Source organism: Gekko japonicus, unplaced genomic scaffold (genome assembly GCF_001447785.1).
Source record: "Gekko japonicus isolate JY-2015 unplaced genomic scaffold, Gekko_japonicus_V1.1 scaffold320, whole genome shotgun sequence".
NCBI classification, from domain to species: Eukaryota; Metazoa; Chordata; class Lepidosauria; order Squamata; family Gekkonidae; genus Gekko; species Gekko japonicus.
This window is the reverse complement of record NW_015168660.1, coordinates 1,048,544-1,074,226: the sequence shown is the minus strand read 5'-3', so window position 1 is coordinate 1,074,226 and position 25,683 is coordinate 1,048,544. Positions and strand designations below refer to the sequence as shown.

General features: G+C 47.6%; 1 protein-coding gene and 1 long non-coding RNA gene across 2 annotated transcripts; both read left to right on the top strand.

Annotated features, from left to right (window-relative positions):
- The first annotated feature begins 653 nt into the window (after nt 1-653).
- Nucleotides 654-24,648, top strand: TNFSF10 (tumor necrosis factor superfamily member 10). Its single transcript, XM_015415254.1, has 5 exons — nt 654-880; nt 20,866-21,006; nt 22,098-22,143; nt 23,196-23,306; nt 24,143-24,648. Exons 1-5 carry the CDS (start codon nt 755-757, stop codon nt 24,646-24,648), a joined length of 930 nt encoding a protein of 309 aa, XP_015270740.1. The 5' UTR covers nt 654-754.
- Nucleotides 14,875-16,108, top strand: LOC107113863. The gene is made up of 3 exons (XR_001482624.1): nt 14,875-14,945; nt 15,806-15,887; nt 16,016-16,108. It is a non-coding gene; the product is annotated as an uncharacterized LOC107113863 (long non-coding RNA).
- Nucleotides 24,649-25,683: the final 1,035 nt, after the last annotated feature.

Sequence of the window (25,683 nt, the reverse complement as noted above, 5' to 3'; positions counted from 1 at the left end):
GACCCCCCCCCCCCCCCCCGCCTGTTGGCATCCCTATGCACCCTTCAAAGCCATGGTTCCCCAGCATGCCAGTTGACCGTATGAACCCTATGCTGGTTATGCTGTTCTTTCCATTTTCACCTTTAAATTAGGGCACCCCTTAGAACAAGCCCCAGGAACTTTTTGTTATTTGCAGGACTTCCTTGACAAGAGTGATTAAAAATATACCCCAAATCAAAAATCATGTTTGAAATACCCAGAATTAAACTTTGTTGGTCTTAAAGGTGCCACTGGACTCAAACTTTGTTCTGTGGACAGATAAATTCAGCTGGGTAGCCGTGTTGGTCTGAAGCAGCAGAACAAAGTCTGAGGTCCAGTGGCACTTTTCAGAGATCCGAGAAAGGGTGCGTGCACACACGAAAGCCTATTATCTGGAATAAGACTCTGGGTGCCACCGAGAACTTTGTTCTGTGGGAAGATAATTATGGCGGCGGGGCGCAAAAACAACACGCTCTTTCTCTTTCTTTTCTCCCCATGCCAACTCTTGGGCGATCTGCACACTTTCCCAAAGGGGGAGGGGAGGGGAGGGGGAGGGGAGGGAGGCCGCATTTGAAACCACCCAGCCAGGAAAGGGCTCCACCTCAAAACAAAAAAGCAGTCTCCACCCAGTAACAGCCGCCTTTCCTCTCCGTCTCTCCCGCTCCCTCTCCGGCGCCTCGCCCAGCTGCAGGCCTGCCCGGGGGTCGCCGTCCGCCTCCTTTGTCTGCAAACGACCATGATGTTTGCCTCGGCGGGCCCCAGCCCCGGGCAGACCTGCGGCCTGGTGCTGATCTTCGCGGTGCTGGTGCAGTCCATCTGCGTGGCCATCACCTTCCTCTACTTCACCAACGAGCTCCAGCAGGTCAGTACCAGAGCCGTGCAAACTTCGGCTGGATTTGCCTGCAGTGGAACCCGTTTCTGGTTGCGCGGGGAGGGGGGGGGGATCATGTGGGCCGTTCTCAAAAAAAAGGGGGGGTTGCAGCTGTACTTTTCAAACCCTCCCCCCCGGCCGCCGGGGACTTCATTGCTGCATTCACAAAGACTTCCTAAATTCGGCGCCCGATGCTCCCTCACTTTGTAAAGGTTGCAGTTGTGTTTCTGAGGCTTTCGGAGGGAAGTGGGAAAGTCTCACCGTCCGCCGGATCGAGGCGTGCTGGATCGGATTCTAGGACTGCAGCCCGAGACCCCAAGCCGAGTCGGAAGTAAATTTCATGGAAGAGTTACTTGGGGTCGGGGATGCCAAGGAGGAGTAACCGAGGGGGCCTGCGAAAAATGTCTCCCGTGCAAAGCAAATATCTGAGTAATCATGTTGGGTTCCAGTTCGAGACAGACCCGCAGGAGGTCTGGCGCCTTTGGGAAAGTTTTCACCCTGCAATCCGAATTAAACCTTGTTTGATGTCAGCGGGGGTTAGTTCCGCTTTGGCATGCAGAGGATCGGGTTTCAAACCCGCAGAAACCTTTGCAGGAGATCGAGCGTGCAGGGCTGCAGTTTTACGTACGCTTGCTGGAGAGTAAGCGCCGCTGAACTCAGTGGGACGGTTGCCAAGGCCTGCCTGGCCATTGGCGAGTGATGGGGGGGGGAGTAGGGTTGCCAGCTCCAGGTTGGGAAACTCCTGGAGATTTGAGGATGGAGCCTGGGGAGGACGGGGACCTCAGTGCAGTGCAATGCCGATAGGAGTCCACCCTCCAAAGCATCCATTTTCTCCAGGTAAACTGACCTCTGTAGTCTGGAGATGAGCTGTAATTCCGGGGGATCCCCAGGTCCCATCTGGAGGCTGGCATCTCAGACCTGGACTTGCTTGGTTAGGAGGAGTGTATCTCATGGAACTCAGTGGGACATTGATGAACCTGGAGGAATGGTTTTAAAAACTCCACGTGCATTTGTCTTAAGTGAATGCACACACACATATATAAATACTGGTCAGACGTTCCTGTCCCTCTGGTCTTCTCGCCGGTGCTACAAAAATATTTTCCAGCCTTTAGAGGAAGGGACGGTTGGATCTGGCAAAGTAACACCAAAGAGTCTTAACCCATCTTTGAAAATAGATAGGGGTTTCCTCCTCCAAACCACTCTTGTTTCATACAGTGGCTAAATTTAGTGGCGTTACAGGCAGAAGGCGCTATTTTTGTATGGTTTTCAAGAAGGGGTGGTAAGAAGGTAAATGTTTTGGCTGGGGAAAAACAGCAGATTTCCTGGAAATCAGAATTGGCTGCATCTCCTCCCCCAGTTCACTTTATCTTTCTTAAGTAGATAAGAGTTTTGTTTACTTTGCAAGATGACCCCTCTCTCCCTCCCTCCCTCCCCCCTCCCCCCATTAAACTTTATTTTCTGGCTGGATGATGGAAAAGTCTCTAATCCATACATACTTTTTAGACACCACTGTTTTAAAAAGAGGAGTGGGCACCACTTTCCACTGACGTGGAGTTAAATGGAATTTCTCTCTTGCCTTTGGCACTCTGAGACCCTTGACTGGAGTACCCCAGGCATGTTCCAGCAGGGACATACATGCACTCTCTGGGTCCAATTGATTGCTATGAAAAGTGGAAAAAGCAGGAAATGTCACTGGGTTTGCACATCCTGTTTATTTGTTTATTTAGAGGCTGCCTTTCTAGCCTAAAAGCCCCCGATAAAAATAGATCTTGAAAGCATGAAAGGACACCCTGTAACAATTGTGAGACTAAGACAACAATGTAGGGAATTTTTAGGGAAAACTAGCTGTTGCTGTGCTTTGTATTGTTGTTTGATTATAACGCATCTTGCAGGGATGTGGGCTGCGGTCACACACACTAAATAATCCACTTTCAGTGCACTTTCCAACTGGATTTTACTGTGTAAACTGGCAAGATCCAGTTGGAAAGTGCATTGAAAGTGGATTATTTAGTGTGTGTGATTGCAGCCCTGCACATCTCTTTCAAGGAGAGATGCACAACTTCTCTTTCCGGTGAAGCAGGGAAGTACGGGAAACTGGAAGCAAAGTCAGGTGGGCACCCTGCCCCTTTTTCCCGTTTGTCAGTCTATAAACCAGGGATCCCCAACATGGGGCCTGTGGGCACCACAGCACCCACCAACCGTTTTGGGCATCATTTTTAGGGAGTGGGTAGGGCAGGTAGGACTTTTTGCCCAGCCAGGCTTGCGGATGGCTATTGGAGAGCTGATTGGCCATGCAGATTTTTAAAAACGTCGCTTGGGCAGCAGCTGCCACCACCAGCTACAAGAATCTTCACATTGTGACCATCATTTTGTGGCTGCCTCTGCCTCCTGGCCGTTGTCAGAATCCCAAAGGTCCCCTTGGGCTCAAAAAGGTTTGGGACCCCCACTATAAACAGTTTTAAAAACCAGAGTGGGAATCACGTTGAGCGTTCGGAAACAGGGAGAGCTGATCTCAAGCCCGTGTTTTCCCAAGAACTCCAGCATGTTGAAACCCAGCCTGCCTGTTAAATGAGAGTCAAATGAGGCAATCCCGTGTATGCCGCTGCTCTGAAGGCCTTGGATGCAGGCCAGACTACCACAGTGCCTTTGAAAACTCATGTAAAGATTCGGTTTCTTGTTTGGAGATCAAAGCTGTGCTTGCACAGAGATATCCCTGTAGGCTTTTTTTAAAAGGTGGGTGTGCCTTAGCCTTATATGGGGCACATGCCATTATTTCAGACACAAGGTCCCAATCACGGCATCGGGATCAGACGCTTCCCCGAGCCACCACTCATATTCTGTCCGGCGCGATCACATGGCCAGGGGAAGCGAGGCAAAGACTGGCGAGCCGAGGCACCCCCCCCTATTATATGCTTGTAAATTATACGAAACATGCACTCAAATATGCAAGGGAAACTGAACTCAGTAACACTGTAAGCTAGTGTGAAGTGTCTGGAATACTGCAGTGAAAGAATCAAGAGAATATCTTGTTGGGTACACGAGAAACTGCAAGTTAAAACACTTGTGACAGTTGCTGGAAACTGCAGAGTTCAGGGAATGTTATGCCTACATTTGATGACGTCACGACCTGGTGGTGAGGCTTTCCATTTATAGGGGGGGGTGGCCGAGGCTGCTGGAGTATTCGTGCGCATGCGCAGTCCGGCAGTCCCTCGAATAACACGGGCTGCCAGCGCATCCGCAATCCCACGCCCGGCCTTGCTGCAGATCTTCCGGTAGGTACTACATTTTCCCTAGTACCTTTTTGATCCGCGTTTTCGGCTGGAAGGGACGGTTTGCGTGATGCTTGCCATATGTTGGCATCTGATTGCGCCCGTTTGATGCGCCCTCAACCCGTCCGCATCACGGGTGTTAGCCAATCTGCTAAATATCAGTCTCTTTCTCAACACGGGGCAAATCCTCCCGTGTGACCGGGGCCACAAGAGTGCACTGCTTAGCCCCTGAACCAAGATCCCTCAGATCCCTCCAAGGTGTCCTTTGTATTTAACTGTTTGTTTTAGCATGGTGAATATAAACATCTTGGGGAAGAGACTGCCCTAGTAAACGTCACGTGAACAAACAGTTCGAAGTAGAGGCGTGGACTTCCCTCTAATAAGGACCTTCAAGATTCCTGTTCAGATGCATTTCAGTTCCGTTTGCAAAGCAGACAGGAGGCAAAAGTCCATTAATGGGTTTAGGAAATTAAAGCCACTCATATGAATAGGGTCTCTGTGTTTTGCATGCCTCTGAACAGAATCATGGGGGTCTCTCTGGCATCCTGTGAACCACAACATTCCTTCTCCTAAAAGAAAAAAAAGTTTTAAGGTTTAGATCTTGGGGATGCCGACGGCCTGGATTTTTAAAAAATGTCCTGTCCCATTAATAGAGGCTCGATGAGATGTTACTTACCAAGTGATGTCCTTTGGCTCCATGTCATGAAGAGGTTCAGCCGTCCATTTTTACCCATTAAAGAGACAGGACATTTTTCTCCAGGCCTGTTGGTGACCCTGTGGCAGAGAAAAGATTGGATTTTATGGTGCGATAAAGGTGGCAGTTATTCCACACAATTTGGTTCAGAAACTTGGGGGGGGGGGGCTTGTACTATGTTTTTCATATAGAGTACCACATTATTTTGTTCCCCCCCCCCCCAAGACACTGCTATCTTTAATAGAGTGCAGAAGTCTTACCGTTATTGCCTGGAAGTCTTGGACACGCCCTCCTCTGAGTATGTCCCTTCCATTCCCTCCTCCCTTTCTCTTAAATGTGTGCATCTGTTTCCCTAGACACTGAGTGCATTTTTGCTTGCTAAACCAGAATCTGGGTCAGGCTGCATCATTATCTTGGAACCGGCTACTTTGCAGTTGCATCTCAAAGTTCTGCCATGTATATTTCTTGGTGTGTGACTTCTTGGGAAGTTTGTGGTTACAAGGATGCAATCTATTTAAATTCAGAATTTCATAGGGGGGGGGACTGGACTGGGTTTTGCAGACGTGGGAGGAGCAAGGAGTGTATTGCGTGTACACAAGGGAGCATTTTACATTACTTCCCAGGCAGCATGCTTACATTATTTATTCATTTACCATATGGCAGGGTGACACACAGGAAGCATATAAAAATATAAATTCTAAAGAAAGTTACGTCAGTCTGAGCCCACTGGTCTCAGACTGGAGTAACTCTGTCTAGGATGGTACTGCTAATCTTGCAGTTATTTAGAAAAACAGAGGCAGGATGTCTGATTTCCTGGGGATGAGAGTCCATCTCCTCTGGCCTGCTAGCCTCTAACCTAGGCTGAATCCCACCTCCTTTCAGTTCCAGATTTCTTCAAAACCTAGGAAGTAGAATAAATTTGGCTGTTTTTCCTATGCACTTTTGCTCAGAATGGAGCACCCTCCAAATTCAGTATAAGAACATAAGAGACGCCAATGTTGGATCAGGCCAAAGGCCCATCCAGTCCAACACTCTGTGTCACACAGTGGCCAGAAATAACAGGTGCCATCAGGAGGTCCACCAGTGGGGCCAGGACATTAGAAGCCCTCCCACTGTTGACCCCCCCCCCAAGCACCCAGAAGATAGAGCATCACTTGGCCCAGAGTCCCTATCTATACCTTGTGGCTAATAGCCACTGATGGACCTCTGCTCCATATGCTTATCTAATACCCTTTTGAAGCCGTCCATGCTTGTAGCCACCACCACTTCCTGTGGCAGTGAATTCCATGTGTATATTTTACCCTGGAGCAAAGGGTGCATAAGATTGTGGGGTTACAGTGTTATCCTAAGCAGAGTTACCCTCTTCTAAGCCTTTTCAACAGATTTAGGAGGGTGTAACTCTGTTTAGGATGGTAGTCTGATAACAGGGTTACCTTGGAGCAGAACGTTTCTCTAAGCACACTGTGTAAACAGAAAAAAGCCAAATCCCTTCCTGCAGTTTTATTGTTAAAAAGTTATGTGCATAAAGGATTCCTTTCCCCTGGTGTATCTGGAACAAATTCCTTGAGCACCAAAAGGTTGAAGAAGGGACATTTAAAGGGTTGCCAACAAGCCTGGAGAAAAATGTCCTGTCCTTTTAATAAAGGTTTACTTTTTTCATGGCATGGAGGTAAAACAACATCCCATTAAGTCTCTATGAAAGGGGAGAGATTTTTTTTTTCCAGGCAGTTGACATCCTTAGGGATTTGTGAGTTAGCTAGTAAAGAGCAGATGGCCAACAGCTGATGGGATATTAACACAAGTTCAATAGTTCTTTGAGCTGCTATTCCCAAATCGGTTTACTTTCTTCTCCTTCTTCCCCCTCCTGTCTGCTTTTTAACTCTGCTGAGAAAGGCTGGGAGGAATTTGAGTGAATTGGTGGTATAGTTATTGGGAGTTTGTGGGTCTTTGTGTACAGTGGGAAACATTTCAAGGGCCAGTGTTGATATAATGGTAGAAACACAAAGCTGGACGGGACCTCAACAGGCTTCCCAAGTACTTACCGTGATTCGGCGGGGGACACACACGTCTTCGCAAGATCATTCCCGCGGGGACAACAGACGCGCCGCACCATGCCGTCACCAGGAAGTGATGTCGGGCGACGCTCTGGCAATGGGGCTGGAAACTCGATGGTACCATCGAGTTTTCTGCCCCATTGCCAGAGCATCCAACCACCTGTACAATGCAGGAAATTCACAACTACGCCCCCACTCCTCCAGTGACCCCTGCTCTATGCCCAGAAGAAGGCAAAAACCCTCCAGGATCCCTGAGCCAATCTGCCCTGGATCGATGAGAGTGTTGGAGTAAGTCCTGGGAGAGCCGGCTTCAAATCCCCACAGTGCGAAGAAGAAGAGAGGAGGAGGAGATTGGATTTATACCCCACCCGTCACTACCTGAAGGAGTTTCAGGGAGGCCTACAATCCCTTTCCCTCCCCACAACAGACACCCTGTGAGGTAGGTGGGGCTAAGAGAGCTCTTTCTAGAACTGCCCTTGAGAGAAGAGCTCTGAGAGAACTTGCAGCTGACCCAAGGTCACACCAGCAGCTGCATGTGGAGAAGTGGGGAATCAAACCTGCGCTCCTAACCACTACTCCAAACCGGTTCTCTTGCGTTTACTCAGAGAAGCAGAAACTTGCTCAGTGATCCTGAGCTAGACACACAGGCAGCCTAACCTACCTTACACGGTTGTTGTGAAGATAAAAGAGATGAGGGGAGAAACACGCGTGCCATCTAGCATACTTTTGAGGAAGGGAGGGATAAAAATGTACTGGAATTGGATAGACAGATTTGACGGTTTACGTAAAAACCGATTCTGACTAAATGGCTTTGGGAGGGTTTTGAAACTGTGTCTCCGGTCAGCCCGTGCAAACCAGCAGAGCTCTCGCTATCACAAGACTGGGACTCCCACACAGCTAATCTGCCGCACTCGTTCTGAAAATAATAACGAAAACACCCCTCACAGAGAGACAGCGCTGCTTTCAGTCTGGAATTGATACATAACGGGGATTTCCAAATGACAGATTAGGGCCCCCGGCATCTTTCGTGGGTTTGGGGAAGAAAAGAGTCACTGGACTTTTAGCATCAGTTACGGAATATCTTTTAGCACAGAGGTGGGGGAACTGTGGCCTGTATTAGGTCTCCTTTTTGCTGGTTGCTTGGTGGAAACTCCTCCTCCTGTCAATCCGGCCCTACATCCCTCTCTGTTGGTGATATCATCCAGGTTTGAGGCTTATAAGGATATGAGGGGGTGGGTTGAAAGGGGGGTTTCCTGCAGGATGTGAAAGCAGGATGGGGAAACACAGAAGAATCATATTGGTCCCCAGTTTCTTCCTCTCACAGAAACTTCCTGAGAAGACCTCAAGAAAGCTGTTGACACGAAGGGGAAGTTGGATGTAGCGTGGACTTGCCAGAAGATGCCCACACCTGTTTGTGTACTTCACCGATGACTCTTTTCTTGTGTGGTATACACACATAGCATTCGTGATCCCAGACCCTTGTGGAAACGAGCCCATCATTTTAAAATAGCGAGTGAGCTGGAGAATCATTGTGTAGGTTTGGACAAAGGCTGGTTTTATTTTGGCTCGCTCTTCCAGTAAAAGATCGGTAATTTGCTTTTGGGCCTTGACCTGGGTGGCCCAGTGTAGCCCAGTCTCATTGGATCTCGGAAGCTAAGCAGGCTCGGCCCTGGGTAGTTGTTGGAGGGGAGGCCACCAAGGAAGCCCAGCATCTCTTGCCCTGGAAACCCTTTGGGGTCGCCGTAAGTCAGCTGCAACTTGAGGGCACTTTCCACCGATTCGCTTTTGGATAAGATCTGAGGTGGCTTCTGGCCAGAGCTGAAGCAGGCTGAGATTGGATCAAGAAACACCCAAGTGCATTCAAATAGGAAAGCAGGCAGGTCTGGATAGGAATTGAAGAGGTTTGGCGAAGGGGAGTGGTTTGTGGAGAAAGAAGAACAAGCAGGAACAGAGGTCTGAAACAGGCCAAGCTGGTTCCCAGGAGAAAACTCAACCGTGGGCTCAAATTGAGACACAGTGCCAAATTGTTTGTTCCATTCAGAGTATTCCTAATCTGCTTTCCTCCAGAGCTGGGTTCAAAATTGGTTACAGTGATAATCAAATGCAATTAAAAACCATCAGAATGAAACCACAGTCGCAGCTGTCAGAAAGATGGCAGTGCCCAAAAGCTCTTCTGAATCACTCTGCCAAGCACAACTGGTGGAATCTCTGCCATGTGGACACCCCACGAAGAGTTCAGGAAGGCTATTCCATGGAATAGGAGGAGCCATTGAACAAGCTGCCCTAACAACTGTACAGGAGGCTGATCAGACAAGCAGAGCTGCTACCAGGAGAGGTAGTCCTGTTTTGACACGGCTCCAAACGGTGGTGCAAAAGGCTTAAGTTTGGTTAGGTTCATGTCTGAAGTGACAAAGCTTGCTTTGCAAGCAGCTGATGCGTCAGAAATGGTTTAAAGTGGGTTTGCAAGGCACGGTTTGCTCTAACTATGGTTTAACTGAGTCCAGTGGTACCTTTAAGTCCCACAAAGTTTTATTCAAGGTAAAAGCTTTTGTGTGCATGGCACACTCTGGTTTGACTAATGATAACTGGCATTGCCAGACTGGAGTGTGACGGTTGTAGCTCTGCCCATGGAGGATACAGCACCATGGAAAAGCAGCTGACATCTCTACCTAAAATGCGGCATCAACGTTCCAGTCAAGAATTAAAGCTTTCTCACAGGGGAAGCTGCTGTGGTCCCCAAATGCTAATTCAGTTGGAAGAAAAAATCACAAGGCCTAATGTCTTGGAGATGTGTGTAACCATAACTGGATCTTGGGCATATCACAAATCTCTTCCTCCTCAGTTTCCCCCCTCTGTAAAATGGGAAGAATTGTTGGTGGAGCAATGAGAGTGCTGAGCAGATGGAAAACAAATCCAGACCTCTGGTAGATTATGGTTTTCTGAGTGGGTGGGAAGGTGAAACTGAACACTGCCTATCGTGAGCCTGTAGTTTAGGCCGGTTGGGTTCTAAATTAGGATTTGTCCAAACATAGCTCTGTGTGGCATCCACATCGAGCTTCTGAGTCACTGCCTGGAAATAACCATGCACTGGCTAGCCTTCAGTTTTTTCCTGCTTCCTTTTTCTCTAGACGATTGGGGCATTCTCGGGAAGATGAAATAGCCCCTCCTCTTTACTTACAATGACTTCTGACAGGCAGCGGAGGGAAAAGTTCTTTTATACTGCTCACGGTGCCCTCTAGATACAATCCCGGATCCTGTATTTCTACCTTAGGCCTTTAAAAAAAGTGGGGCGTATGACAAATAGGAATCAAATCTTACACTGACTTGGCTGATAACTGCCAGAGACAGGGGTCTCACTTGAACGGATGCTTCAGAACAGTGTAGCATATGCATGTATCATGAATCAGTGGCTTTGTTTGCAGTGCTGTATTAATGCCCTACTTTTATGTTTGTGGGGCATCCTGTGAACACATACAAAGCTGCCTTATACTGAATCAGACCGTGGGTCCACCAGGGTCAGTACTGGCTACTCAGACTGGCAGTGGCTTTCCAGGGTCTCAGGTGGAGGTCTTTCCCATCACCTACTGCCTGGTCCTTTTAACCGGAGATGACGGGAATTGAACCTGGGACCTTCTGCAGGCCAAACAGATGCCCAGCCACAGCCCTTCCCCCTAACCCGAAGATAATGTTGCGTATTTGGTGGGTGTCAGTGGAATTGGACAAAGGCTGTGTTTCACTGGCGGAGCATCCGCTTGGTGTGCAGAAGGTCCCAGGTTCAATCCCCAGCATCTCCAGTTAAAAGGATCCTATCTGTGACGTGAATGTTCTCATCCTCTGACTTTGGAGAGCCACTACCAGTCAAGAGTAGGCAATGCTGGCATCGATGGACCCGACAGTCTGATTCAGTATAAGGTAGCTCCGTGTCCGTATGTTGAAGAACGTTTTTAAAACTCTGCTAGATCTTGCCCATTTGCTCTAGCTGTAGCAGAGGAGCCTAGCTAAATTCCAGAGTTGGGCACGTTGTGGATTTTCAGCAGCCTGTAATCGCTAAAATTACATGACAGTAATTCTAGTCGTTTGGGCTATAGACCTCTTATATTCCTAAAGGCGAATCTCAATTATAGGGTTGCCAGGCGGCCAGGACAAAAATGCTCGGCTCCATCCGTTAATAAAGGCTTAATATGTAGAAATGGGCAGTTGAAGCTTTTCATGGCATGAAGGTAAATAGCATCCCCTTGTATTTGCCTCTGATCATACTGGTATTAGAGGGACTAGTCAAACCAGGGGTCCCCAACACGGTCCCTGTGGGCGCCACAGTGGCAGCCACCTTTCCAGGCACCCGCCAGGTGTTTTAAGAGATTGGGTGGGGCCAGGTGGGGCATTTGCCAGCAAAGCTTCTGATGGCCCATTGGAGATTGGATTGCCTCTGCGGATTTTTAGAAATGTTGCTTTGACGGCAGCTGCCCACCACCAGACAAGGCGGTGTGGTAGTTGAGAGTGGCGGACTCTAATCTGGAGAACCGGGTTGATTCCTCACTCCTCCCCATGAAGCCTGCTGGGGAACCTTGGGCCCATCACAATTCAGCCCCACGTACCTCACAAGGTGCCTGTTGTGGGGAGAGGAAGGGAAGGGGATCGTAAGCCGCTTTGAGACTCCTTAGGTAAAGGTTCCCTTGCTCTAAAGCAGTCGAGTCCGACTCTAGGGTTGCGGTGCTTATCTCTGTTTCAAAGCCGAAGAGCCAGCGCTGTCCGAAGACATTTCTGTGGTCATGTGGCTGGCATGACTAAACACCAAGGCGCGTGGAACACTGTTACCTTCCCACCGAAGTGGTACCTATTTATCTACTTGCAATTTCTTGCTTTCGAACTGCTAGGTTGGCAGGAGCTGGAACTAGAGACGGGAGCTCACTCCGTCATGCGGCACACTCGGGTCTCGAACTGCTGAACTACCAACCTTCCACAGCCTGCAGTTCAGCATCTTAACCACTTGAGCCACCGCAGCGCCTTGAGACTCCTTAGGGTAGAGAAAAGTGGGGTATAAAAGCCAACTCTTCTTCTCATCTTCACTGTGTGCCTGAAGGTAAGCTGCAGCAGCCATTTTGTAGCTGGCTCCACCTGCGACCGCCATTCTGTGGCTTCACCCACCATGCTGTATCAGAAGTCCAAAGGTGCCCCCAGGCTCAAAAAAGTTGGGAACCCCTGAGTTAAACAATTGCCATCCCGTATCAATTATCATTCTGTGGTAAAATGTAGTGGTATCCCTTTCACTTGTTCTTGTTCAGTTTTTGCCACAGCAAACCCCACTGGAATCGTTACTGGTAAGCAAGTTAAACCCCAACTGGAAGTAGAGTACGTGAATGAAGTATTTTAGCCTTAGCACATTGCAAACTTTGGACCCTTGGAAAATTTAAGAAATGGGTTAAATTTGTAACCCAGTTTGCAGTTTCAGTATACAACGGAATTGTGAAGAAAACAGGATAATGCTCGATCTGGAATGGTATAAAGGGGATACGTACCTGGGAACACCACATGCAAATATACCGGGATATTGGAACGGAATCTTGATTTTTGTGGCATTTCATGCTACTATGAAGCTTTTGGAAAGGCCTGACTGACCAAGAATTTTGCCCTGGAGGAGTTTTGTCCTTGAGTCGGAATGCAGCAGGATTTGGAGCTTAAGAAATTCCTTTCTGGCTTTAGCAGAAGAAGAATGTGAGGAGTGGACTTCATGCTTGAGCAGTCTTTTTATTCCCCATCTGCTTTATTGTCCCCCGCCCCTCATAGATTGCAGTGGCTTCACACCTGACCTGAAGGCTTTAGAGCAGTGGTTCCCAAACATTTTGATATGGTGACCCGTGAATCCACATTTGCTTGGTATGCTGCCCCAAGGCTTTTAGGCATCCTAGGCAAATGGTGACTTCGGCACCCGCCTAGTTCAGCATTCCATTATCTATAGTGGTGAACCAACATATATCACACAAAGGGTGCTGTTAAGTATGCAACTCAACAACGAAGTAAGTGATTCAGCTTTATTAAGAACAAAAACTTCCATGATCACACAACATCTGACGACACACCACAAAACAACAGTGGAGCACAGCTCCTTTTAAACTCTCCCGGGCTGGGGTAGCCACGCCCTCTCATAGTTAACATCCAATCACATTGTAAAGATAACATCCAATCATTTGTCTTCCCTCCAGCACAGACTCTTACATTTGATTGGTTACATAACACGCTTCAGCCAATGGTGTTGTTCCAGATTAGAATCCGGCTGAGGTTTCAAGCTTTACATTACATGTCAATGGCAAGACACAACAGATGCCACTTCCCCTGCTGTGAACACAAAGCAGGTGGCATTCTGACATACACAGCCTTTGTGTATGGTTACGTTCCAGCCTCCGACCACCCTCTCCTTCTCCATAACGTCCTCTAAACCAATGTTCCCTCTAAGCTGTGGAGTCTTGTGAGCAAAAATTCTACTTTGTGAGCTACTGTGAGCGAGCGATTTGCCTGCTGCATAAATTAGCTTGCTCTAGAGCCATGTTTCCTGAGCTAAGACAAGAATGTGTGAGCCAGAAGCTAAAAATCTGTGAGCTAGCTCACACTAACTCAGCTTAGAGGGAACAGTGCTCTAAACCCTCCTAAGATTTGAAGAAAGTCCCTGTAGTAACCACCATCAGGGCACCTTTTATGACTGTATTTGTGAAGAAGAAAAATGCTAACTAATGTCTGGGAGATACTGTTTCCAGGATCAGATCTTGGTTTCCAGAATTCAAAACAGAACAATGGCAAAGACAGAGGCGGCCATTTGGGAGACCTGGCCCCGTGACCCACTTTCAGAGGCTCTGCCACCCACTTCTAGGTTCCAGCCCACTGGTTAGGAAACACTGGTTTAGAGGACTGGCTTGAAGGGGGGAGCCTGAACTGAGGGCAGGACAGACGAGGGCTAATGTTGAGCTGTTTCTGCCAGGCCGGAACACTTTCTGCTCTCCTGCGCGCTGATGCTGTACTTTACCCTGCCTAGTGTTGGTACAATATGTTGACTCATACAGTATGAGAAACTGCTTAGCAGGCAGGCAGAGGACGGCTGTCGGATTCCCCCACCCCCGGTCTTGCTTGGGGGAGGAATCCTGTTATAACAGGTCAGGTCAAAGGGGAAATCGTCTCTGCTGATGTTTCTGGCTAACTGCAGAGAAAGGGAGGAGACTCAAGCGTGGTTGCATAGAGCCAGTGCTTCAACCTTGTGCCAATTCTGGTCATCTCTGTGGCCAGCCTGGGATTTTTGGGCCCTTTTTCAATAGCGTTGCCAGCTCTTGGTTGGAAAATACCTGGAGATTTGGAGGGGTGGTGTCTGGGGAAGGCAGGGTTTGGGGAGGGGAGACATCTCAGCGGAGTATAATGCCATAGCGTCCACCCTCCAAAGCAGCCATTTTCTCCAGGGGAACTAATCGTGGGCATCTGAAGAGAAATTACAATAGCGGGAGAGCTCCAGGTGCCACCCGGAGGGAAGCAACTCTACTTTTTAAAGACGGATCCTACAGTCTTTCATACCTCCCAAGCACGTGTAGAGGTTTTTTGTGCCTTCTCTTGTTGCTTTGTACAGTTCGAAATCTCCTTTCCTGTGTAAAAGATCCTAACTTTGGCGACGAAAATGGCAGCCCTGTTCTGTTTGTGTTTTGTCTTTCGTAGGAGGTGTGTGTGTGGAACGGAGCGTCACAGAGGATGGGGAAGCAAGGCACTGTGTGTAGCGAGAACTGGGGCGCCCGCGCGCTTCCTTTCAGAATCCATAGTTGTGTAATTGTAGACCACCACAGCGAATGTGTTTCTGGGGGACACATAAAGCCACTTGTTTGGGGGGATGGCATGAAAGGACCCTGAAGAAGCAATAACATGGAGAGAGAGAAAGGAGGGGAGAAGGAGAGAAAGAGGCAGGGAGGAGGAAGGAGTTGCCGCAGAACTTCGTTTTGGGAAGACTTTTTGAATTCTGTGGAGGAGGAAAGCCGAAGAGCTGGTGACGACTCCCGTTGACAAATGCGTGGGTAGGTATGCAAATCAGGATTGTTGCCTAGTTAAAGAATTAGCTGCTCGGGTAATTCAGAAATATGAGACAAACGGTCATTCTTTGAAGGGAAGAACATGTTTCCTTTGTCTGAACGGGATTCCTGCCTGCAGCACAAAATATTTATTGGATGCCACCCTTCCTCCAAGGAGCTCTGGGTGACTTACATAGGTCTCATTTATCTTTCCAACAACCCAATAAGGGAGGTGAGAGAGAGAGACTGGCCCAAGGTTACCCACTGAGCTTTATGGCTGAATGGGACTGAATCCAGGCTTCCCCAGTCCCTCGTCTGACCACTAAACCACACTGGCCGTAGAAGAGGCATTCTCCACTGCGTTCAGCAGCAGGGAGGATGCCTCTTCTACGATGGCGCTGCAGAAGTGGATTCTGAATGTTTTAGAACCTAGATCATTTGGGAGCGTCTTTTCAGTGATAAACAGATCCAGCCATTTAATTGACAAGCGGGGTGGAGTTACTTCAGTCTCAGATCATTAACATCTATGGGGGTAACTCTGCATAGGGTGGTGGAAAGTGCCGTCAAATCGCAGCCAACGTATGGCCACCCCGTAGGGTTTTCAAGGCAAGAGACCTTCAGGTGGTTTGCCATGGCCTGCCTCCGCATCGTGACCTTAGTATTCTGTGGCAGTCTCCCATCCAAATACTAACCGGGGCCGATCCTGCTTAGCTTCCAAGATCTGAGGAGATCAAGCCAGCCTGGGCTATCCAGGTCAGAGCAACTCTGGCTAGGACTGCAGATTCTAGCTGGGGTGAGGTGGAGGGGCTGAGGCGATAGGTCTGGCCTGAAGGAGGTTTTATTTTTGTTCTTCCTGTGAATTGCAGGTCTTCAAGGGATGATGCTGAAACTGCTCGTGGGGAGAAGAATCCACAGCTGGCTGCTATGACTGGGAATCTTTACAACACGGTACAGTTAATGATGGTTGTGTTATGGCTTGGTATTGTATGCTGGGGATTCAGCAGAGGAGGAGGATGCATGGGAGCAGTGGCTGAGCACGCAGCATCCCTAAACACGCTGTTGTTTTGCTCCTGTAGGTGGTGCCCCCTCCCTTGGTGAAAACGAAATGGTGGCGGGAAAGATGCAGCCCCTGCTTTGAAACTGGAATGGACTTCCTTTGAGCGCCGGAGCACCCGAAAGGTCTTGGAAACTCAGTCTGAAATTCCATAGTAAAGTTATTATTTGTCTTTTGGCCCAAACTGACTGGTTTTGCTGGTTTTCTTTTAAAAAGAGAAGATAGATATTCCTTCTGTTAATAAAGTATGATGCGTTTCTTTTTTCTTTTTTTTAATCCGATGGCTTTTTTGTTTGTTTTTGCCATGTAGTTAATTTCTAGCAATTTCCAGTCATAATGTTGGTGAATAAGTTATTGCTATAAATTTAAATATAAATTCAGCCTCCCAATGTCAATCCATAACTTGTCTCTCCACGAATGAAAGGATCTGCCACAGATAAATTTATTTCCCAAAAAACTTTATAACCCCCCAAAACTTGTTTCCTGGAATGGCTACCAAAATATTAAAATCACAGTAATAAAAAACATAATTTAAAACCATATTTAAACAGCAGAAAACACTGGACACAACCAGAAGCGTTAAAAGCAATAATAACAGTAATAAATTTAAAAAGAACGGACTAACAGTGCAATTCACAGCAGAGTTACGCCGGCCTGGACCCACTGAAATCACTCTGCAAAGGTTTACACTGTTAAAGCCAGTAATACAGAGGGGGAGAAAAGGGGGGAAACTGACTGGAAGTCCTGGGGTAGAGAATAAACAATTCTTCTGTACTGGAAAGAATAAATCCAAAGCCCGTGATCACCCAAGTAGAAGGCATTCCAAAGTGGGGTGCCATGACTGAAAAGGCTCTGCTCCTAGTTGTTACACAGCTCACCTTCAAAAAAGGAGTGGGGGGCACTACCTTGTATCCAGAGCTTTTGATCTGATAACCAACATGCTGGGCCAGTTTAGGGATCCAGCCCACTCAGTAGATATTGCTTCAGCTCGTGGCTCAAGTACCTTGTATCCAGGCAAGGTTTTCAGATGAGTCCTTGGGATGTGAAGAAGGCAAGATTATAACTGCAAGAGGTTTTTGGGGAGGGATACATAAGATACAGTGTAGGGTATGATCATGCCAGTGCTCAGCATTTTTCCATACTGTTGTCCCATTCAAGTGCTTCTGGATTACCAGGTTCTGTGTGACCCAAAAGGTTCTGCACTGCTAATTTGCAAAACTTCGGGAGGCTCATATGATCATGCATAGCTGGACAAATGACTTTTGAAGTAGGTGATAGTGTAATCTTAGGCACATACTCAGAAACGTGTCCTGCTATATTCAATGGGGCTTACTCCCAGGTAAGTATACACAGAATTGTTCCATGAGTCTTGAGGCTGGGGGGGACCTGATTGTTCAAAGACAACTTAGTAAGCATCACGGTGAAGTTAGAGGCTGTTACTTCATCTTTGTTTAACAATAATCCAATGGTCTTGGACAGAACCAGTCTTCCAAATGCCACCTTTCCATCCTCACAAAGAAGAAGAACAAGAAGAAGAGGAGATTGGGTTTATATCTCGCCCTTCGCTACCTGAAGGAGTCTCAGAGCAACTTACAATCTCTTTCCCTTCCCCTCCCCACAAGGGACACACTGTGGGCTAGGTGGGGCTCAGAGCTTTCTCGAGAACTGTGCTTGAGAGAACAACTCTGAAAGAACTTATGACTGACCCAAGGTCACACCAATGGGAAATCAAAGCTGGCTCTCCCAGAGTCTGTGCTCTTAACCACTACACCAAATCGGTGTATTTGCCAGAAATTTAGCCACAGCCCAAATAATGCCACGATCAAAATCAGCTGGCAGGGAAGACACAAAAACAAGTGCAACCTTGGAAAACGATCACTGGCTGTATCCACAGATCCTTCAAACAGGGAGCCAACACACAAAGAAAATACAAGATCAAAATTCATTCACCCCAGATCTTTATGGATGTAATCAATCTCACTAGGGTACTCCTCAGAATCAACCCACCAAAACAGCAGAGGGGAAAGCATTTCGCTTAGCCAAAAGAAAGGCCCTCTCATATATGGGGACAGCCAGTTGATGAAAACAAGATGGAAGGGTGAAGGGGGTGTGATATTAAAGAATAGCGTGGAGTATACGCTGTGAGACCTGCCAAGAGCCAACTGATATGCCTCCAGCGCTCTGTCTAATGATAGTCTTACATGTATCCAACCACACCATTCCTCTCAACAATGACGGTTCCATTCGCAGGAAATTGGCTGACAGTTTCCACCAGTTTCCACTCTCCCACTGCAAACTCGAAGACCAGAGTCACTGGAAAAGACGTTAATGCTAGCAAGAGTTGAAGGCGGCAGGAAAAGAGGAAGACCCAAAATGAGATGGATCGCCTCATTTAAAGAAGCTATGGACCTCAGTCTGCAAGGCCTGAACAAGGCTGTTGACAATAGGACATTTTGGAAGACATAGGGCCACCATAAGTTAACACACCCCCACACTGCGAACTTTGTCCCTGTGGTATTACTGAGGATCTACTGGTCCCCCAGAAACAAAATTTTAGTGGGCTCAGCGGGCAACAGCAGTGGGGATCTGGAACACCCCACTCGGCACGTTTTATGGATGGTTGGATGTATCTAAAGAGGGTTCGATTTCCCAAATTGCATTTTGGCACTTACGGATCATGACGGGCTTCATACAGTTAAGGCACATAATGAAAACCATGACGGGCCAGCACACTGTTGGAATGTGGAAGAAAGCAACAGCAGATCTGGGTGCTAGTCAGGGAAGGTCCGTGCACAAAACAGCCTACTGGTAGCCAATTTAGATGCTCATGGGTATGCACTTCTACATCTTCATGCTTTTTAGGGCTCCACTGAAAGAATCACATTTACTTCCATCCCTGGTATGAACAGAAGACTCGGCATATCCATTTCTCTGACAGTGGCTATTTCAAGGTGGAAACCACTCGTCAGCTTCAACCCCCATTGGGCAAGGACCTTGCTGGCTTTCCTGACACGGGCAGCTGTCACATTGGGGGGCAGTGGTCCAAAGAGCCTCACCTGGCAGGAGCCACATGATTCTTTTCATACACATTTTTCTCCAGAGCCGTTCCAAAGGTGTAATCCACATCTTTAGGTATAATCCATTCCCCCCCCCCATACGTGCAACGCTGGCATATGAAAGGATTGCTATAGGGCCCAGTAGGAGTGTGCCAGCCCATTGTGGAAATTGAGAGGCTCGACTAATTGCAAGTAGACTTGAACAAGCGAGGCCCCTGGAGTCCAGCTCTTCGACTCCCTGATTTGTTCTTGTGAAGTTTGCTAAATTGTGGAAGAGTATGTTCTATGTTGTTAGGTTTGCATCTATCTGTTTGATAACAATTGGTTTTACAAATGGGGGACCACTGAGGAGTCTTGGGGGGAGTCTCGTTTCCTCTTCCCTTCTCTCCTTTTCCTCTTTTCCTCCCCCTGGCAGCCTCTTCCTCGCCAACCTTTTTTATTCCCCTCCCTCATCTTCACCTTCCCTTTTCCCCTATCGGCTCCACCCCTCAAGCTTTACCCTTCCATTCCTCCCACCTTTTACCTTTTATTAGTCTCACTGTCCCTCTCCCAGATCTGATGGCATTCCTTTCGTAAAGAAGCAGGGATTCCTCTTATGATTTTAGTTTTTTTTTAAAAAAAACTACAATGTATTTTTTTAAAAAAACTAATAATTTTATACAAACCTGGGGGCTTCCTCCCCCCCAGTAGAAAAATATGCCCTATCTGTACATGGCCCCATTTTGCAGATTTTTTAAATCTTCATTCTAAGGCCATTGTTTAGGACTAGACATAACAAAATGAGGGATCCGTGAGGCTCACAGGGGGAATCCAATCCCTCCAACTGGGCTACCCCCTCACCAGTCACACTGCCAACCTGCAGTACCTCTAGCTTGCACGGTGCCATGGGGGTCCTGCCTTCCCTGCCCAGTGGGCAAGTGGGGGCAGTTCCCCCTCCCCCTCCGAGCGCCAACGCCATGTGCCTGTCTTGGGCAGCAGCTCCTCCTCCCTTTTGTTCCCTCAAAACGCTGCCTGACATCTTGCGCTGTAGAATTGTGAGATCTTGGTTTTTATGCCTGTAAGTCAATTTCCCCCCTCTTTTTTGGATTTCTGTGCAAACCTAGGCTTGTACAGACATCTCACTACTTGGTATCTGACTCCCATGTGTGGATTTAATGATCTACACACCAAAGTCCTGGTTCAGGATTAAATGTAGACTAATATGCGTTTCTTTAGCATATGAATTGGTCTGCTGTTTATTGCGAGCCTGTTTATTGTGAGCCTGTCTTCTCTGCAATATAAGCCTACTCTGTTTTCCCTCTGTTTTTGTGTCTCCGTGTGCGGAGCAAAAAAATTGGGGGGGGGGGGGGGGAACCAACCTTCAATATATGTTAAGAAATGGCAGATTTTTAATTCTTGGTTTAAAAAAAATTATCCGATTCCGTTTCAAAAACCTTTGCCTCCAGAGTTTCTTGTAATAAATAACAAAACCAGTAGCATACTATATAACCCAGTCCGCATTTACTCAGAAATAACTCCCACTTGGCTTGATGGTAATTTGTCTCTCGTGTGTTGTAAAATTGCAAATGGAGCAGTGTATGAACAGAATTAATCAAGAGTAACAAGTGGTAGGAGATGTGGTAAAAATGATAAAGGCAAAATGTAACTGGTTAATCCTCTTCAACAATAATTTGTGGAGGACTCTTTCAGTGGATACTTTCTATTTTAAAGTGCTTTGTTTTATCTGTAGACTTTGTCCCTCACTGTGACAGAGATCTTCCCATCTGCTGAATTGCATGAGATCAACAAACTATTGCCTTTTGTTTCTCAAATGCAGCTCCGTGAGACCTACTCCAAAAGCAGCTTTGCCTGTTTTACTAGAGAAAACTTCTTCCTAGAGGACCTGGATCCAAGTTATAATGAGGACAGCGACCCCTGCTGGCAAGTCAAGTGGCAGCTGTCCAGGCTAATTAAAAAGGTAACTGTGATATCAGGTGAAAACAAAACAGTCAAAACCTAAAGTTTACAAGAGCTTCCGTTCATGTCACACACGACTGCTTGTAGGTGATTGTTTCTTTTTAGTGGTGGTTTCAGAGTCTTTCAAGAGGCCAGAGTGTTTGGACAGGCCTTGGAAGATCAGGTTCAAATCCACATTCACCATAAAACCCACTGGGTGACCGTGGGCCATTCACTTTCTCTCAGCCTAACCTACCTCACTGGGTTGCCATTGTGAGGATAAACTAGAGGAGGAGAAACCACGCAAGCCGCCCTCAGCTTTATGGAAGAAGGCCCGAATAAGCAATGCAAGCTAGCAGCGACAGGTTTTGGGGGGATTGCCGGCTGATTTGAAGGGAAAAGTCCAGCTCTGCAAGTGAATTTTTTTGCAGCTTAGAGGCAAACGTTATTACCAGGTAACATGGGCCAACATAAGAGCTGAAGAATCTGTACCCAAAAAGTCCGATGGTCATGACTGGCTGCATTTCTCTTTTAAGTATCTGGGGCCCCGGTCACACGAAAGGTTTTGGGCCGGGAGAGGGACGGATGGGGGGCGGAGCAAACGGGCGTGATCCCACCGCAACATCTGGGAAACGTTGCGCACCCGTCCCCGATCCGGCCCTTCAGGCCGAAAAGCCGCATCTAAAATAAACCACCTTCAGAGGTGGACTTACCAGCACGGCCGCATCAAGCACGGCCGTGGGATCGCCAGCGCGTCCTTCTGCCGGCGCATCCAAGACCCCTGGCCGAACTGCGCATGCTCACACATGCGCAGTTCGGCAGCCTCCGTCTCCATCTCGTTGCTTTCTCCCCGGTCTCCCCGGCATCTGATCGTGCCGGGGAGCAACTGCGTGGTGGCTGACGGGATCTGTATGATCCCGCCGCGTGTCTATTTTGGTGCGGCTTTCAAAAGCTGCACTTGGCCCGCGCTTCTCCCCCCCCCCCCGTGTGGCAGGGACCTGGGTTTGTTTCTCTGGAGTTGGGAGGAGAAAATAACACACTATCCTTGTTTATTTTTAATATTCTGGAATTCTTGGGAGGGGAAAGCTAATGAGATACCACTTGCAATTGCAGATGATCTCCAAGAACTACATGGAAAAAACCGCTGCCACGGCAAAAGGTACTAATGCAGCGATGCGTTTTATTCCCCTACCCAAATGGTGCTCTTACTAGAAACTCTTTGATGGTGAATGACTGACAAATCAGTTTAAAAAAACCCAAACAGATGCTAGGTCAGCTGTGAACATACTAATTTGGCTGTAAGCGAGTGGTGTTCAGGTATCTGGGTTTCAGTATGAATTTGAAAAGGTGTAAGCTGGGGGGAATCTGGGACCAGAACTGGCCCTTCTGGACTTGTGCATAAACAAAAAGCAGTGAATATGTGAAGTTGCTTCACACAGTCACATAACATTGGTCTGTGTAGCTCAGAACTCTACCTAGAAAGAGGCCTCCGGGGTTTTCAGGCACTCGCTTTCCCCGATACCCATCAGTCGAGATTCTTTAACTGGAGACTTCCGGAAATGAGCAGAGGAACTCTGATTGGTGCGATGGTTAAGAACGTAAGAGCCCTGCTGGATCAGACTAGTGGTCCATCTAGTGCACCATCCTGTTTCATACAGCAGCCGGCCAGTTGCCTAGGAGGGCCAACAGACTGGGCACGGACACCAAGGCCTTCCCCCGATGTTGCCTCTTAGCACTGGGTTTCAGAGGTTTTACTGCCTCTGAATATAGAGGTTCCCTTTATTCTCTACAGCTAGAAACCATAGATGGATCCCACCTCCCATTTTTGTGTAGTGGTCAGGAGCGCGGAGTCTAATCTAGGAGAACCGGGTTTGATTCCCCACTCCTCCACATGCAGCTGCTGGTGTGACCTTGGGTCAGTTATAAGTTCTTTCAGAGCTGTTCTCTCAAGAGCAGTTCTCTCAAGAGTTCTCTCAGCCCCACCTACCTCACAGGGTGTCTGTTGTGGGGAGAAGGAAGGGAAGGAGATGGTGAGCCGCTCTGAGACTCCCGAGTGGAGGGCTGGGTATAAATCCAACTCTTCTTCTTCTTTATTCTCAATTCTTTTTATTCTCAATCCCTTTCCTAATAATCCCCAGCACGCAGTTTGCCTTTCTGTTATGATTCTAGCCGAAGACAAAAATGCTGACAGTTTTCTTTATTTTCCTTCAGGTGACAAACCTCGAAGTCCCACCACAGTGGAAAGAGAAGCAGCTGAGAATTCTGTGCCCAGAGTGGCGGCTCACTTAACTGCCAACAGGAAGCGCACTTTAGTCTCTCAAAGTAAGGGGCGCCATTACCTTGCTAAAAGTGATTAAATGTACCAAAGATCAGGAGAATTATTCACTTGCCAGTGTTCTGTTACTGATTGTCACCCACCTGAGGCTGATGGGTACATCTGCTCATTGGCTTGATGGTAATTGTGCTGTTACAATTAGAAATAGCAGGAAATGGGGAATGTCTTTCATTAAGAAGAATAACATGCATGTTTTTGCCGCCATTTCTTTTTTTTTAAATGGGGTTTATTACACTGTCCCAGAAAACTTATCACAACAAAAATCTGTCATCTGCTTTTAGCTGCAAATGTTCATGTTTTGAGGCACCCACGAAAACATAATGTACGATTTGGTAGTAGAGACAGGTAGCTTAAAAAAAAAAAAGAAACTGGGTTGAAGAAACCTGGAGTAGATAATTTCCCTCTTAATATCTGTGGTGTTGATTTCTCCTTTAACTTGTCAACAACAAGAAGAAGAAATTGTTTTCCACTCCAGTTTCCAGTGGGTATTTTTTTAATCCAAGTTGATTCATGGAACAAGCCAGAATGTTTGCCTGAAGTACTGAAGAGTAACTATTACAGTTACCTTGCTCCCTTACATTTTGTGGTTTGGTTCACCTCCTGAAGCAGCCATTTTGTTGTTGTTGCCCTGTGTCAGAATTCCAGAGGGGTCTGCAGGCTCAAAAAGCTCCTCCCCCCGGTGTAGACAACACTGGATGGGGGGGTGGGAAATCAACAAGAATATCCATTTGGCACGTAACAATGTGGGATTTTGGAACTGGGGTTTGTTCTGATTGACATATCCCTCAAAGAGCTCTGTTCTTTCTTTTCCACCCTGTCACAGATTCTTCATTCAGAAGCAGCATCGGGACCAAAATTAACACGTGGGAGACCTCGAGAGGCGCTCATTCCTTCCTCTACAACGTCGACCTGAGGAACGGGGAACTCATCATACCCCAGACGGGCTTCTATTACATCTATTCACAAACCTACTTCCGGTTCCGGGAACCAGACGGCGTGCTCCCTGATGCCGAGCCTGACTCGGACAGTGTCAGAAACCCTAAGCAGATGGTCCAATACATCTCCAAGTTCACAAACTACCCGGATCCCATCTTGCTGATGAAAAGCGCCAGGACCAGCTGTTGGTCTAAAAAGGCAGGGTATGGACTGTATTCCATCTACCAAGGGGGTGTGTTTCAGCTAAAAGAAAACGACCGGATTTTTGTCTCCATCAATAACGAGGAGCTGGTGGACATGGATAACGAGGCGAGTTTCTTTGGTGCTTTCTTGGTCTCGTCTTCTAAAAAGTGGGGGGAGAATCAACTATCTTCAGAACTGGAAGAATCGTAGAACTGGAAGAACTGTCCACAGAACAGGAGCGCCCATGCCGATTCCTTACATATTTCCTGAGCGTTCAGAGTTTTGGTGCTGCTGAGGAGCCAATGACCCTGACTCCCTTCTGTCCCCTTTTGCAAGAAAGGACTGATGGTTAAAGGTCGCCCATCTGTGCTTATGAAACTGTAACAAAATGCAACACAATTCTCAGTCCTAGAATGGGAGTCACAGAAGCCCTGGCCTCATACAACTGCTCGCAACCGCACAGCTTCTGAAGACAATAATTACTCAGTGCCACTCTTGCATGGAAATTGCCAAATTGGCAAGCTTTTACACTGATTTCCACATCTGGAAAGATGAACCACAACAGCCCCTCCTATGGTTGTACCTTTCCTGACTGCAAATGGGTGGGATCCCATAGCGGAAGCCCCAAATCTCTCTTCCTGATTTGCTAGCTTTCCGCATTTGGTGAAGTCACCATGTAGGGAAGTGTGCAAATAGGGATCCTTTTCCTAACCTCTGAGACAGTGCAAATTCTGGGAAAGTTGTACCTTGGGATGTTTCCAAATGTGTCCTTCAATCTTGATGGCTTCAGGGTTTGTTTTTGTTTCTAAAGAAATGTATTGGCCCAGAATGAAACATTCATGTGCATGGACTGTCTGAGCCCAGCAAAGCCATTTTTAAGCATGGATGCTGAAGGTAGGTTTGCCAACCGACCTTTCCTCCAAAATCGGCACAGGAGCTGGTTCACAAAAAGCTGGCGACCTGGAGAAGGTCGAAGGCTGTGGTGCTGCAGATGTACTTGAAATGGCAAGCGTCCTTGTTTGGCTGCTCCAGCAAGTATAAATCACATGGTTTTGGGGAGAAGTCATCGTTGAAACGAAAAAGGCCAACGCAACCACTGAACGATCCATGTTTTCGCTGCTTCCAAAGCACCAAATTGATGCTTGCAGTGTCACTTTTTTACTGCTCCTGCTTTTTGCCAGCAGCCAGGTATCCAGGCGTATTTAGCATGTGAGGCTCAGTCCCACTGCTTTCTCTCCATGCCAG